Here is a 16617-nt window from a genome sequence, read left to right on the forward strand (position 1 = left end):
ACCGAGAAGAAAAAAAGAAACGGAGATAGCCGGGTTTTAACGAATGCAAGCGATTGTTTGACCTAGGAAAATGGCGGCGATCACACAACTTCTAAGCAGATAAACAACAAAGTTTTGTCCTGTATTGTGGAATCTATCAAGCATTTCCAGCTATAACGGATAAATACTGAAAAAATAGTTTTCAAAGAAACAAGATTAACTCTCTGATTGCCACAACTGTGAGTTTTATAGCCGGATTTTTGCATTTATTTACACACACGCAAGGCCCAAATTGCAACGTTTTTCATGCAACAGTTTCCGCCAATATTATCAAGAATCGCTGTATTAAAACTTTCTAAGTGGCAGAAAAAATGCCGCAATTTGCCGTTACGTATTATATTTTGTCTTTGTCGGCATATCGATCGAAATGCGTCTTCAGAAATGATTAAACAACGGTTCACCTGATCAATACCCGATAGCATTCTGCAGCTGATGTGCATTTCATTTTGCATTTTGATTGCGTTTTCCAACTAAACATTTGTCAACTCGAAAAGATTTTTAGTCTTAAATTATTGCCAAAACATACCGTAGGTTTGTGACTTTGCCAGCTCCAGATGAAAATTGTTTTGTCTGGGCTTTTCATGAATATCATACTCATTGATATTAATATCCTACATAGAAGTTAACCACTTTGTCACTGTTGATGGTGCTGTTGCTGCGTGTAGCTATCTAGATGATGCATGTTTTTCACACTTTTGCAGCTAGAATGTTTACATGGTGATGGCTTTTAGTCATAGTGCTTCAAACAATGTGCAAATTGGAGCAAGTGAAATAAATGAGGATTAACAATAATACCAGTTGACATGCCTAAGTAGCGTACAATGTATATCACCTCTACCATGTCTACCCTTCATACTCTATTTTATTTCATGTTTCATGCAGAATATATTATCAAATGACCAGGTGACATGGATGACAGCTGGCATTTCAATGTCCAGATGTACAGATATTATGTTTCTTAGTATGTAGTATGACATGGTATAAATTACAAAAGAATGTATTAATTTTACTTTAGTGTTACATTTTTTGCATGGGAAGCCAATAAACAACTTGCCCCTCATACTAGATTTTACAACTCTCCTCATTATCATGATTATGTACAAGGGTTGACTGATCATGTTGATAAGTTCTGAGCTTTTCATAAAAGTTGCATATAACTGAAACCTTTGTTCTGGACATTAAATGGTATCATATAGGTATCCACACAAAAAATGAATCAATTGAGCGTATTGTTTCGCTGTCAAAGTAAATTAAATAAGCAGGTGTCTGTGACCTTTGGAAAGTTCAAAAACTTGAGGAACATGCATGTTTAGCATTGTCTAGTCATAATAACAAATCATAAGGTGGTCGTGATACACATACCTCACTCGTCATTACCATCATTATGCCCATAGCTGCTAACTAACCAGAGTTAGTCGTATTTGTTACGAATTTGAAACTAAACCACAAAAATAAAATTTCTTCATGCACATGATACAAGCAAATGTCAACATGGTCGATCTGCGAAAAAACTAAGGGATAAGATTATCAACTGAGTTTCAGAATCACATGTCTGTATTGTCACGATTGTGTTGTAACGATTCAATGCTGTCAAAAATACAAGAAAATAGAATTTGGTGTCCTGACCAGTATATCGTAACCAGGTCTAATTGTCATTTGGGAGAGGTGTCAGTTATGCGTATCAGTGTAGTATTCTTGTGTCATGATACAATATGAATTGTGATGCTTGTTTTGCTTGATTTTTTTCCTTGTGGCCCGACTGACAAGTTTCAATCAGTTTCTCTTAACCGGGTAATTTGTATGGCTGGTAAATTCAGACTAGTTCTAATGGTAGCTCTGGAATTATGATTCAATATTGTCTTATGTGACAGGCGGTAAGAAAACACTAGCCGAAATTGTTGTCAGGCCCGGTTACTCAATTCAGAATTAGAACATGAATTAAAACATTGGTAGGCATATGTTATCTTATCATCAGGCGTAAGTACACAATGTATTGGTACATAGGTGAATCACACCACCCTAATTATAAATTCAATCAGATGCCATGTGTGCAATGAGGATATTGAGTGGTCCTAATGTTTATTTGTTCCACTGGTGTTTTGGAACAAAACATGTTCCATGTAGCATGTTTAACTGTGTTTAGGATCTGTTAGAATGATTACATTGTTCAAATAATGTTAAAGTTTTTTCACAAAACACCTAAGGAAAGGAAACTTGAAAAATAAGACCAACCCATATATACTCGAAACGAAACGCGAAAGTGATATTAGATGTATATTTTGGAGATGATATAGATAATCAACAGATGGTAATCGATTGTTCAAAATTAGCACACATCATTGTCATTGACCCATGTTCCATATGGCATGCATGGACCATTAGATTTTCAAGGTGAAGGTCATCTATTCTCAATAGATTGTATTGCCACCATTAGAATCCAAAAGAGACTGGCATCGTTGTCTCATGGGAGCAGTCAGATCCTGAATATGGCCTGGATAATGTTTATCCACGCTGCCTGCAGTGCTTGTACCAACTGTCGGAAGCTCTGTGGTTGTTGCTGACATGCTCACAGTCGTTGATCCAGTGCATCCCATAAATGTTGGATTGGGTTTTAATCTAGAGATCTGGAGGGCTGTGTAACATTGTTCCGTTAAATTCCCCACCAAGTCTGTTTTACCAGTGTAGGAGATGGCTGCCCACATCATCACACTACCACCACATAACGATCGCTGTGATGCCTGTAAGCACAACTTCTATCATCTGCAATGCATAAAACGTGACTCATCATGAAACCAAACTTGTCTACATCACAGTTGTGGCTATGCTTTGTGAATTTGTATCGAGAAGAAGTAAAACGCGATCTGCCAATGCACCAATGTATCGTCCAACCACTAGAAACAAGGTTGTTATATTTCCCAAATTTGGAGTTACAGGAGGTGTGATTTGGTACAGAATAAACAGTGATAAATGTGCTGCTATATGAACAATGTAATTGCCAAGATGATAGCAGCAATGCTGTCAGATGCCTTACATTTATAAGTTACAATCATGACAATCTCATTAATATCAGATCTTTTACTTTGATACAGTTTGAGACAACAGAAATAATACCTCTCTGTGTAAACATCCAGGAACACAAGGGATGTCCTGATTCACCGATATAGCGATGCATCAATACTATTCTCGGATGATACGTTATGTGGTACATGTTTACCCAGTGTTACCTGTATCAATTCATATTTTAATCCTGTTTTGATTCATAATTTAATCCCTTATCATTTCACACGGAACATTTATAACCGCAAAGGAATGGATCCTACCTACATTTTAATAATCAATTTTATCTTTATTAACTTATACTGTATATACATTGTGCAAAGTACATAGTTTTAAGACTTAAAATCTGTTCTTGTCTTTTTCTAACTGGTGTTGACACTCGTTTTTTTCTGAAAATTACTGTATCAATTGAAATGAGACATTTTTATTTTCAAATACCAGACCAGATATTCAGGAAGTTTCAAGTCTATTTTTTACAGTGTTTGTGCTCTGTAAAATATAAAAATTCACGCTTATTTACAGTGGATTAAGTAAAGAGATTCATATCATTTTGGGGGATAGTCGTATCGTGACATCCCGAAAGGACACATTCATTAGAGAAGCACCTGGTGAATCCTGGGTGAACTGTGCCCCCCTCAAGTCTAAATGAAGGATGATTGGGATCTTGAATTAATCAGATGTTAGCTTTCTGAAATGATTCGACTATATTTCTTAACCACCTTGATTTGTAAATTTCAATCTTAGCTATAAAAAAACCTATTTAACGCAAATATGCCCTTGATAGTATTCCCTTTTGGTTGTAGATGCCATGGAGCTTTGAAACTTCAGGATGTATGCACTATCCACAACAATATCATAGTGTTGGCTGATCATTGGCTGATCATGCTTATTGGATAGTTCACCTAACATGCCTAGCACGACCTATTGAGATGTCCTCAGATCTTCGTGCAGAGGGGACCTGTGAAGATCCGGGTAGAATAGGTCTTCAGCAACCCATGCCTGCCGCAAAAGGCGACTATGCTTGTCGTAAGAGGCAACTAATGGGATCGGGTTGTCAGGCTCGCTGACTTGGTTGATGCATGTCATCGATCCCAAATGTGTGGATTGATGCTCATGATATCAATCACTGGATTGTCTGGTCCAGACTTGATTATTTACAGACCGCCGTCATATAGCTGGAATATTGCTGAGTGCGGCATAAAACAACAAACCAACCAATCCTGCAGAGGGATATATCGTATCAGCATAAAAGATCTGATTTGGTTAATGAGATTGGATGTCTTAGAAAAGATGTTTTGAATGTCATCTTGTTTCCTCTGGTAATTTTAGTTATTTATAATTTGATGAATAATTATGATAATTAAGCTGTGATGAAGTATCAATATTTCACTGATATGTCACTGTTTTAACTATTTTAAGCTTAGTATATGAAGAATCTGAAGTTGAAACATGATTACAGATGTCCCTGTTCACTATGCAGCGGATTTGTTTCCCGTGTCCTTGCCATGATCCACTGATTACTTCAGGTTTCACTTCCATGCTGACACACTGTGATATAACCATGTCTGTTCACATCAGTGTTAAGCCTAACCTACTGTCTGTGCACCACAGTGGGGATTTTAGGGTAGAATAGCTCCAAGCGTCCTATGCTTGTAATACGGGGTGTCTAAGGTAGATAGGGGTGCTTACAATTAGTTACATTTTGTGGCGTATTCAGCGTTCCCGTTTACCGGTAAAATTAGGCTTGGACCGATAATTCATGTGACTGCCAGTCCCTGTGGACCGGCAAATAAAGTACCTTAATAAATCTTTGTTGTTGAACAAAACATCGTTGATATTCAAGTCGGCTTGTCTGTTACCATCAGGGTTTCCCCGTGGCTATTTCTAGGTTAAATATCCATTTGTAGTGACTTGTCTCGAAATATATAAAAAAAAAGAAGAGAAAATTGTGACTGAAGTTTATGTGGATGGCGTATTGATCTAACTAAGTTACTTCAGAGATGACATCTTTGCATTGAACATGGTGTTAAGAATTAAAACCAAATACGTTTTTTTTATTTGTTGAAAGTTGGGACTGGAAAAAATTAGGGAGGACTGGTAATTTTTAGAGATGCCAGTCCACAAGGACTGACAGTTTCAAAAGCCAGGGGGAACACTGGTATTGTGTGTCATTATGATCTAACTATGATCGGTGGTCATGCAGTTATGCTCTGGTTCAGCTTGATTAGTAACTGCCCGTCATTATAGGCCAGCCCTTTTTACTTCAGCATTATTCCCTTGGTCATGTTGGTGTGAAATGAATTACCCTTTGCAAGCCAGCTTGTTTTTCTTCTTTCTGATGATAATTGATTTTTGATGGATTATGCTTGATTAAGATCAGTTTCAACTCCAGAAACAGATAACATTGCTTAACAGTGCTACATATGTATTGATTCAACATGGTCAATGCTCCTTTATCAGAATCGAATAGCAGAAACTTATCTTCACTTGGAACACTTACTAGCCCCGGTAGTGATAACAACACAAGAAAAATGCCTAAAAAGGCTGAAATTGTACTAGCCTTTCAGGATACCTTTAACATTAGACAAACTGACACAGGAAGTGGCTTAGTGCCAGTTTGCATCCCTAGTATCATCTCAAATCCCAAGCGATACACAGATACACCTCAGCATGTATTTCCAGTATTGTGAATTAAATATGAAAGTTCAAGGTGTCCTTGTCATAACCATGAAGTAAAGTGTTCAAGAGGATCTCCAGAAGATGACACACTCACACAACACTATTTTTTAACACTGTATTCCTCAGAACATGCACAATTTGCTGTAGCTTAGATGCTTATGTCTTACACTGCAAGTGGCTGCTAAATATTTGTGGCTGATGCTGGCTGTAAACACCTCACATTCAAGTTGATTCAACAGGATGATATTTTAATCTGATTATCCAGGCATGACTGACATGAATATTTATGCTCCTATTTGAACTGAGCAATTTAAGACTAAGAGGAAGACGGAAAGTAAATTCGAAGGTGTGGTTGACTTGCATATGTTTGTAGTCTGTGCCAAAGGCTTTTGTGCCTAGTACCAGTCTGAAATTGCTTTCAGCATCTTTCACGAGATTTTAGCCTTAGCATATATATATATATAGAGAGAGAGAGGTTGTGTGCTCATGTGTTTTGGGATGGTAAGTATCCTGCATTAGGAACAAACATTGTATTTAGCGAGCCTTGGATATTTATTATCCCAAAACACACAAGCGTGATAACCATTTTATCTATAAACTTCTCTCACAAATGGTATCTAAACATTGCAAGTTGTCCTGGAATGTATGCATTTAAATCTTATGTCACAATGTCAATGAATAATCAGTCAGACAGTGACAACAGTCAATATCATTCCACATGAAATTTTGACAGTGATGTAGCTACCATAAGGGCTTAAAGACAATTGTCTACAATTTTTCAACTTTGTCAGTGATTTTTGGCAATCTGTTGGTCTGTCGGGTAGAGTAATTGCCCTTTGTCAAAGGGAAGCCATATCCAACTGTTTTTATTTGGGGAGGAGACTCCATGCCGCATAGGTCAAGCACATGTATGGGAACTGATATCCCGACTGAAATTGCTAAATTTCTTCTCAATGTATTACCTCGAAGTTGTCTACACTTGTGAAAGACCTCACCTTCGCCCATTTTAGATTTAGATTTTTGGTATCTTAAGACTATTATTTTGATCAAACGACAAGGACAATGACGGGTTTTCTTATGAACACTAAAATATTACCTGACATTTTATATTTGCATATTTATCTGTAAAGGACGCCTATGGAAACAGTTTCTATGTTGATTTTATCCTGCTAGGAATAACATTTTTTTCCAGATCATGATCAATGTGCTGCATTCTATATTTGTAGTCAGATGTCTGTAATATGTTATAAGTTTTATTAGGTATTGCTGGTCCTATGCTGGACACATTCTGAAAAAGATTATGAATCATTTTTAGGGGTTTTAGGGAAAATGATATTTTTGAGGAAACAAAAGTATGTGCATCTCTCCATCCCATCCCGACCCCTAGAAGTTACAATTTTATCATTACAGTTATGACGTCACCTTGACTTTTATTCTTATATCCTAACTTTGTTTTCCAGGCGTGAGTATGACCTGAGTTGTCAAGGTTACAAGGGAGCCGTGCAGACTTGTCATGGACTACAATGGAGCCCAGCACTTCAGGAAGCGGATCAAGTGTCACGGTGGGAGCCGGAGGCAGGAGCATCAGGCAGTCTCTTCGCACAAAAAAAGGTAAGACCAAAATCGGGATCTAAAGATGATGCCTAAGAAAAGTGACGTGTTTCCGATAATCAACTTGCCCTAATTTAAGGTGCTGACTGTCTCTTTCTGCTGAGGGGTGGCCGGGTAGCCTAGTGGTTAATTGTTCGCTCGTCACGCCCACGACCCGGGTTCGATTCCGGACATGGGTACAATGTGTGAAGCCCATTTCAGGTGTCCCCCGCCGTGATATTGCTGGAATATTGTTAAAAGTGGCGTAAAACCATACTCACTCACTCACTCACTCACTCACTCACTCACTCACTCACTCACTCACTCACTCACTCACTCACTCACTCACTCACTCCACACACACACACACACACACACACACACACACACACACACACACACACACACACACACACACACACACACACACACACACACACACACACACACACACACACACACACACTTTCTGCTGACTACATTTACACGTCTTTCAACCAGCTATGGATAGCTGCATGATTTGCTGATCAAGTGTTAAACAATAATCACTCATTCACTCACCACAACCATGTTAACCCAATGGGGAAGTATTACATTGAAAGGTTTATTTGACCTTTGATGAATGTCAGCTGCAACAGAAACTAACATTTTTAGTCCACGAGGTTCTCAATGATAACATAGCAAAACACTTCAAAATGGCAAATTTCTACTCGTCCTTATGGTACCTTAACGACTGGGCAGTTTAGCAAGGACTATAGGACAAGTGCTAACTTCTATCGCTTCTCTTAGTGTCCTAGATAGAATTGGTTGGAGGAGGCTCCAAGAGTCTTTAGGATTTCTGCTTAAGTATCTTTCTAGGCACCCCCAAAGTCTAAGGCTTAATTTTGAACACTGATAATCATTACACAGTATAATAGCATCAGTTCAGTTTTCATTTTAGGTAGTACCCCAGTTATGTGCGCACCATGCACAAAAACAAAGGTTTCCGTCGTGATATCAAACAGGAATAATTTCTTGTCTTATTCATTTTTTCTTAAGTAATAAGTATGTTAACATGGTTAAACCTGATATCAAGGTCGTCAAAATATGATAAACATAAAACACTTTATTTTCTGCTGTACAACAACCAATTAATATATATGTATCAGGGATAATGCCAAGGTAGTGCCTTGTGCTATTAGCCCCTAAATTTGAAAAAAAGGCCCACATTTTCAAATACAATGGGGCATTTTAACATTGTGCTGTATGGAATATTTGAAACTTTCACATAAAGGGTCCATGTCAGAAAAGTCAGAGTGAACAGTGATGTATGTAATATTGTCATTTGCAGCAAAGGTGAGCTTCTCACCTACACTAAACAATGCAGCATCGTCATCCAGCAGCCAGACTGGGGGCACAGGGACTAGGTCCGGCCAGGGTCAACAGGCAGAGAAGAATGGCCCCACAAAGGTCAACAACAACCAGACAGCCTCTGCCATTGGTGGCCTGCTAGGTCACGCTTCCCCAAACAAAACACAGACTCTCCGGGATCTTCTGGCCTCCACTCAGTTTAGTATGAAGGTATGGCAATGTGTCCAGTTTCCATCATTCAGTGGCATTGTAGCTGTAGTATGAATGAAGACAAATTAACTTACTATTTTCACACAATGCCAAAACAGTGCATTGAAAAAGTAAAGAAGTTAAAATCCACGATTCAGCTGTCATTTGTCCATTTCCCATGTTTACCATGTGTTGACTGGTACCTTTATCTATGTCCCATGTTTACCATGTGTTGACTGGTACCTTTATCTTGGTCCCATGTTTACCATGTGTTGACTGGTACCTTTATCTTGGTCCCATGTTTACCATGTGTTGACTGGTACCTTAATCTATGTCCCATATTTACCATGTGTTGACTGGTACCTTTATCTATGTCCCATGTTTACCATGTGTTGACTGGTACCTTTATCTTGGTCCCATGTTTACCATGTGTTGACTGGTACCTTAATCTATGTCCCATATTTACCATGTGTTGACTGGTACCTTTATCTATGTCCCATGTTTACCATGTGTTGACTGGTACCTTTATCTTGGTCCCATGTTTACCATGTGTTGACTGGTACCTTTATCTTGGTCCCATGTTTACCATGTGTTGACTGGTACCTTTATCTTGGTCCCATGTTTACCATGTGTTGACTGGTACCTTAATCTTGGTCCCATGTTTACCATGTGTTGACTGGTACCTTTATCTGGGTCCCATGTTTACCATGTGTTGACTGGTACCTTAATCTTGGTCCCATGTTTACCATGTGTTGACTGGTACCTTTATCTGGGTCCCATGTTTACCATGTGTTGACTGGTACCTTAATCTTGGTCCCATGTTTACCATGTGTTGACTGGTACCTTTATCTGGGTCCCATGTTTACCATGTGTTGACTGGTACCTTTATCTGGGTCCCATGTTTACCATGTGTTGACTGGTACCTTTATCTTGGTCCCATGTTTACCATGTGTTGACTGGTACCTTAATCTTGGTCCCATGTTTACCATGTGTTGACTGGTACCTTTATCTGGTTCCCATGTTTACCATGTGTTGACTGGTACCTTTATCTGGGTCCCATGTTTACCATGTGTTGACTGGTACCTTAATCTTGGTCCCATGTTTACCATGTGTTGACTGGTACCTTTATCTGGTTCCCATGTTTACCATGTGTTGACTGGTACCTTTATCTTGGTCCCATGTTTACCATGTGTTGACTGGTACCTTAATCTTGGTCCCATGTTTACCATGTGTTGACTGGTACCTTTATCTATGTCCCATGTTTACCATGTGTTGACTGGTACCTTAATCTTGGTCCCATGTTTACCATGTGTTGACTGGTACCTTTATCTGGGTCCCATGTTTACCATGTGTTGACTGGTACCTTTATCTGGGTCCCATGTTTACCATGTGTTGACTGGTACCTTTATCTGGGTCCCATGTTTACCATGTGTTGACTGGTACCTTTATCTTGGTCCCATGTTTACCATGTGTTGACTGGTACCTTTATCTATGTCCCATGTTTACCATGTGTTGACTGGTACATTTATCTATGTCCCATGTTTACCATGTGTTGACTGGTACCTTTATCTATGTCCCATGTTTACCATGTGTTGACTGGTACCTTTATCTTGGTCCCATGTTTACCATGTGTTGACTGGTACCGTTATCTGGGTCCCATGTTTACCATGTGTTGACTGGTACCTTTATCTATGTCCCATGTTTACCATGTGTTGACTGGTACCTTTATCTATGTCCCATGTTTACCATGTGTTGACTGGTACCTTTTTCTATGTCCCATGTTTACCATGTGTTGACTGGTACCTTTATCTATGTCCCATGTTTACCATGTGTTGACTGGTACCTTTATCTGGGTCCCATGTTTACCATGTGTTGACTGGTACCTTTATCTTGGTCCCATGTTTACCATGTGTTGACTGGTACCTTTATCTATGTCCCATGTTTACCATGTGTTGACTGGTACCTTTATCTGGGTCCTATGTTTACCATGTGTTGACTGGTACCTTTATCTATGTCCCATGTTTACCATGTGTTGACTGGTACCTTTATCTATGTCCCATGTTTACCATGTGTTGACTGGTACCTTTATCTATGTCCCATGTTTACCATGTGTTGACTGGTACCTTTATCTATGTCCCATGTTTACCATGTGTTGACTGGTACCTTTATCTATGTCCCATGTTTACCATGTGTTGACTGGTACCTTTATCTATGTCCCATGTTTACCATGTGTTGACTGGTACCTTTATCTATGTCCCATGTTTACCATGTGTTGACTGGTACCTTTATCTATGTCCCATGTTTACCATGTGTTGACTGGTACCTTTATCTATGTCCCATGTTTACCATGTGTTGACTGGTACCTTTATCTTGGTCCCATGTTTACCATGTGTTGACTGGTACCTTTATCTATGTCCCATGTTTACCATGTGTTGACTGGTACCTTTATCTTGGTCCCATGTTTACCATGTGTTGACTGGTAACTTTATCTATGTCCCATGTTTACCATGTGTTGACTGGTACCTTTATCTTGGTCCCATGTTTACCATGTGTTGACTGGTACCTTAATCTTGGTCCCATGTTTACCATGTGTTGACTGGTACCTTTATCTTGGTCCCATGTTTACCATGTGTTGACTGGTACCTTTATCTTGGTCCCATGTTTACCATGTGTTGACTGGTACCTTTATCTTGGTCCCATGTTTACCATGTGTTGACTGGTACCTTTATCTTGGTCCCATGTTTACCATGTGTTGACTGGTACCTTTATCTGGGTCCCATGTTTACCATGTGTTGACTGGTACCTTTATCTGGGTCCCATGTTTACCATGTGTTGACTGGTACCTTTATCTTGGTCCCATGTTTACCATGTGTTGACTGGTACCTTAATCTTGGTCCCATGTTTACCATGTGTTGACTGGTACCTTTATCTTGGTCCCATGTTTACCATGTGTTGACTGGTACCTTTATCTTGGTCCCATGTTTACCATGTGTTGACTGGTACCTTTATCTTGGTCCCATGTTTACCATGTGTTGACTGGTACCTTTATCTTGGTCCCATGTTTACCATGTGTTGACTGGTACCTTTATCTTGGTCCCATGTTTACCATGTGTTGACTGGTACCTTTATCTTGGTCCCATGTTTACCATGTGTTGACTGGTACCTTTATCTGGGTCCCATGTTTACCATGTGTTGACTGGTACCTTTATCTTGGTCCCATGTTTACCATGTGTTGACTGGTACCTTTATCTGGGTCCCATGTTTACCATGTGTTGACTGGTACCTTTATCTATGTCCCATGTTTACCATGTGTTGACTGGTACCTTTATCTATGTCCCATGTTTACCATGTGTTGACTGGTACCTTTATCTATGTCCCATGTTTACCATGTGTTGACTGGTACCTTTATCTATGTCCCATGTTTACCATGTGTTGACTGGTACCTTTATCTATGTCCCATGTTTACCATGTGTTGACTGGTACCTTTATCTTGGTCCCATGTTTACCATGTGTTGACTGGTACCTTTATCTGGGTCCCATGTTTACCATGTGTTGACTGGTACCTTTATCTGGGTCCCATGTTTACCATGTGTTGACTGGTACCTTTATCTTGGGCTTATTTCCCTTATTGGGGGTATTTACTGTGTCTGTTTATAACATCTACTTCTTGTCATAGGCTAATACTCTCAAACATGTTGCATCATTTCAGTCGTAAGATCATGTATTTGGGCTGAATATTAGGGTCACAGTCATAAACTGGAAGTGCATATGATTTCCTTATTAATGTAGCTACAGACTTGGGACTGTTTTAAGGTTGTCTTGCATTGAGCATGTTGGTTTTATCAAACCCGAAAAGGGATTCAAACAAGAAGTGCTTATTTGATAGTTGTAACTTGTACTGCAATAGGGATCTGAGATAGATAGCTATTGGTGAGGTCACCTGTCATCTGATGTGGAAGTGGTGGGACAATACATCAGTGCATCATGATGTTTTACTTCCCCATACAAGCATAGATCAAAGTCATGCACTGAGCAAAAAATATTGATAATACCTTAAATATTTGTTTTAATAACTGTTACTCCAAACAAACGCTAATTAAGAGTGAAAATGTAAATATTTTGGACATTATGCCTATATTGACACTGGCACACCCTTGACTGCATATTGAATGTTATCAACTTGGTATAGAGTTAGCTCCCTTCCAGTGCTTTAGCTAAACCCAACAATTTGATTGGCTAAGTGGCTTGGCAGTATCCAATCACGTCACCATTTACTTTATCAGGTAGCAGTATGTGGCAGGTATTTGGCCAATGAGTCATTTTGCAGTCACAACCGGACAAGTCCGGTGCACAGACCGGTTTCTGGATCCCTGCTGCAAACATTACTGTGTCACGAAACTGTTATGAGTGCTACTCTTAGTTTTCGCAGTATTTTCCTGTTCACTAAACTTTCCAGATTTTAAGTATTTTGTTATATGTTTAAGTGAATGTATTGGATTTTACCAATGTTACTGAATAAATAATTGCATCCATTAATAAAACATTAAAATCAATTTTCAGCCACGCAAGCGGTCCAACAAGAGGAAGAGTATAGCTGCGCAGATAGCCCAGACAAAGGAGGGCTGCATTGACATGACGCCAGACTCCATCCTTGTAAACACAAACCTCAAGGTATTGGCACAATTAATGTATCAGGGCTTATCTAGACCTCAGAGGCTGGGAATTAAAATTGTCGTATTTAATGTAAATATAGCCACAGCTAATGGCTTGTATTCCACTGATTACAAGACCATAAAAGAGGAAAAGTCTTCATTTGACATTATTAATAATATATGGAATGCAATGTTAAAATGTAATGTTAAAATTCCTCCTAAAATAATAACTTTAAAAAATTACCAATTTTGGAGAACAAAAATATTTATCCCAAATTTGCATACCAAAGGCAAATTCCTTAGACAGTCTGTGCAAATTCTGGAAGCCTGAACTTGGCTCTTTGTTTAAGTTTTAGTACATTCATATAGTCTGTTCTTAGCCGAGTTTACTAGACCGAACAGAAATTTTCTTGACTCAGACTTCTAACTAGTAGCTGAAGTCGCTGACTGCTGAGTATAGCATGCCCAGTTATCATCAGGATGTAATTGATCACAATTATATATGTGGACAGTGGGTTGACAAATATTTCCTTATGAAAAACATTTGTTCACATCATAATCACACATGGTAAATTCTTCTTGGTCCATCTGTTGTTGCTTGTGGAAACATAGTTAGAAATAAGCTTCAGACAGAAATTTTAGTCTGTGTGGAGACAACATACCTGTCAGCCTGGTAATCATTTATCACAACAAGGATGGAAATTAGGACTAGCCAGACAGCCCGACCAGTTTTGTTGATGTTTAAGATATCCTAAGGGTTAGTAGAATTTCAAACATTTGGAGGGGGGAATTATTATCACTATTCAGGCTAGTAGACATTCCTGACAAGGTTGATTACATCGTAATTCTTCTGTTTTGCAGGCATTACTAAACTATGACACTTTCAACATGCTGCCTGCTGCATACCGGTACAAACTCATCACACTGCTGCCTGAGTGTGACAAACTACCCGACACAGAGAACTCACTCAGGTAGGATCACTTATGATTCATGTGAGAACAGGGCCCACTTGCACAAAGCGATCTTAGCACTAAGACTATTGTAAGCCTATGTTAAAGTATGGTAGTTACGATCATCTTAGCGCTAAGATCGCTTTGTGCAAGTGGGCCCAGGACTGATTGATAGTTGTAGATGACTTGAAGACAGGAAATTTATATTTATGCTTTTGCTACTATGTGCATGTTGTTTGTGGAAAGATTTTGTAAACTGGAAACTTATAACTACTTTTATATTTCTTTATTATTTCATCTTCTCCGTACCTTTGTGGAAACGTGCTTGAACCATGTTTCCTGCTTCTAAAACATAAACATTCATTTGAACACACCTCAGCATCCCTAGGGTTATTGTCCAACAACTGGGTCAATTACATGCTCCCTTGCATGGCAACCTTACATCACCTGATCACCTGTGTATCTCTGCCAACTCCTTGTCTTTCTTGGACCCAAATATATTTGTTTTGGAGAGGGGGGAGGGACAAGCTACGTTCAGCGTGTTTCTTGACTGACCATGTCTTCACACAACTTGACCCCCCACGGCGAAGCCTAAGCCTCCTCTCCCTTCAGACGTTCGGTCTACTACTTGTTCTTTTCTTCGACGACTATGTAGTCAATGGTGGCGGCCGATCCTGCTTCTGTTCTCGACTCAGTTTGGGGGAAGTCAGTTCGTCTGACCTTTCTACGATGGCATGTCCTCTGCTCGTTAGCCGCTCTGATTCCATGCTCTTGAATGTCCCTCTAAGGATCGTGGAAAGAAAGCCACTTGGAATTGCCGAAGGGGGTGATCCTCCTGCTCCCCTGCTCAATGATCAAATGGTGGTGATCAAGTTTTCCAGTCTCCAGATCGCCGGGCCTCTTTGAATGCTCCGTGTGATTCGAGTGCCTGGTGGGGCGGTTGGGTAGCCTAGTGGTTAAAGGAATATTGCTAAAAGCGGCGTAAAACCATACTCACTCACTAACTCACTCAAGTGCCTGGTCGGCCTCCGGTGACCACTACCCAGTTTGATTACCCTTGTATGCCTGTACAGATTCGTCTTATTACAGGGATCCTTCACCTTGTCTTGATTACCACCATCAACACTTGGATTGCAGAGATTGGGACTGTACTCACAATGACACACTCAGATGACCAGTCTGGGGTGGAGGGCTACCTTCTCCATAGGGATTCATATTATCCTTGACCTGGTTACCCATACCCGCCGGGTTACTCGGATAATTGTTTGGCTGCAGGCTGTAGTCAATCTCCAGTTTGTTGTCCTTCTATCACGAAGACCGTCATCGGTCCGCTCCCCCTGAGGATAGACATCCTTCACTGTATTTAGATTGTAGAAGTGGCCATTCTTGCATCCACTCTCTCCGTACAGAAGTCTCCGTGTGGGGATCCTCCAAGTTCGGCTACTCCGGAATCTAGTGCCCCTACATCGATTCTTCTTGCAAGTTTGACTCATTCATTCAGGCAGTTTTGAAGGCTCTCCTACAGTGCTCGGAACTTTCGTCTCAATTGAGAACTTACGCATTTGCCACTCGTTTCATCTATTCTGTCTGCAACAGAAGCTCTTTCTGCCTCCATCTCCCATCAAGAGGATGTCTTAGTTAGAAGTGTGGTGCTCCTCATCTAGGAGTAAATCACGAGCATTCTTCTCGATCTGCTATCCCCTCACGCCAGCTCAGTCACAGATTTTCATTACCGTGGTGTGCTACAGCACTGTATCTGGGATGACCAGTTTTGACCCAGGCTGTATCAACTCCTGTGGTTGTCTCGTCACCTTCTCGCTCGACCGGACACAGGAGGCCTATCAGGAAGTTCAGAAAGATACCAATTTTCAGGAGGGACTCATCATTCCCTGTTGACTGGGTCGGTCACTGAGATTTCCTGTAAAATGCTCTCATTTTGGCTTCATTCCATCATACTCCGGGCCTATACATTTGCTAGGTTGCCTCCACCTGCAATGTGCAACCCTCACGAGAGGTGCTTCCACCATATACAGTAACTGCACCCTCTCCGCTATCATGAAATGGTGCTTCTGACGCTTTTCGCCTCACTATTCACTCGGGGCATTTCAGTC

The 16617-nt window shown here is 40.0% G+C and overlaps 1 protein-coding gene across 1 annotated transcript; it reads left to right on the forward strand.

The window, feature by feature from the left end:
• The first annotated feature begins 65 nt into the window (after window positions 1-65).
• LOC124130025 (polycomb group protein ASXL1-like) lies at window positions 66-16402 on the forward strand. Its single transcript, XM_048381201.1, has 6 exons — window positions 66-218; window positions 7236-7386; window positions 8696-8925; window positions 13465-13575; window positions 14418-14527; window positions 16171-16402. The coding sequence occupies exons 2-6, from the start codon at window positions 7299-7301 to the stop codon at window positions 16400-16402; spliced, it is 771 nt and encodes a 256-aa protein (XP_048237158.1). The 5' UTR covers window positions 66-218; window positions 7236-7298.
• Window positions 16403-16617: the final 215 nt, after the last annotated feature.

This window comes from Haliotis rufescens, unplaced genomic scaffold, assembly GCF_023055435.1.
Source record: "Haliotis rufescens isolate VD_foot unplaced genomic scaffold, xgHalRufe1.0.p SCAF_367, whole genome shotgun sequence".
NCBI classification, from domain to species: domain Eukaryota; kingdom Metazoa; phylum Mollusca; class Gastropoda; order Lepetellida; family Haliotidae; genus Haliotis; species Haliotis rufescens.

Bases quoted from the DNA above. Each gene is read 5' to 3' on its own strand.
- LOC124130025 (XM_048381201.1), top strand. From the start codon at position 7,299: ATGGAGCCCAGCACTTCAGGAAGCGGATCAAGTGTCACGGTGGGAGCC. The intron at 7,387-8,695 runs GTAAGACCAAAA...TGTCATTTGCAG, and splicing joins GTCTCTTCGCACAAAAAAAG to CAAAGGTGAGCTTCTCACCT. The intron at 8,926-13,464 runs GTATGGCAATGT...ATCAATTTTCAG, and splicing joins CCACTCAGTTTAGTATGAAG to CCACGCAAGCGGTCCAACAA.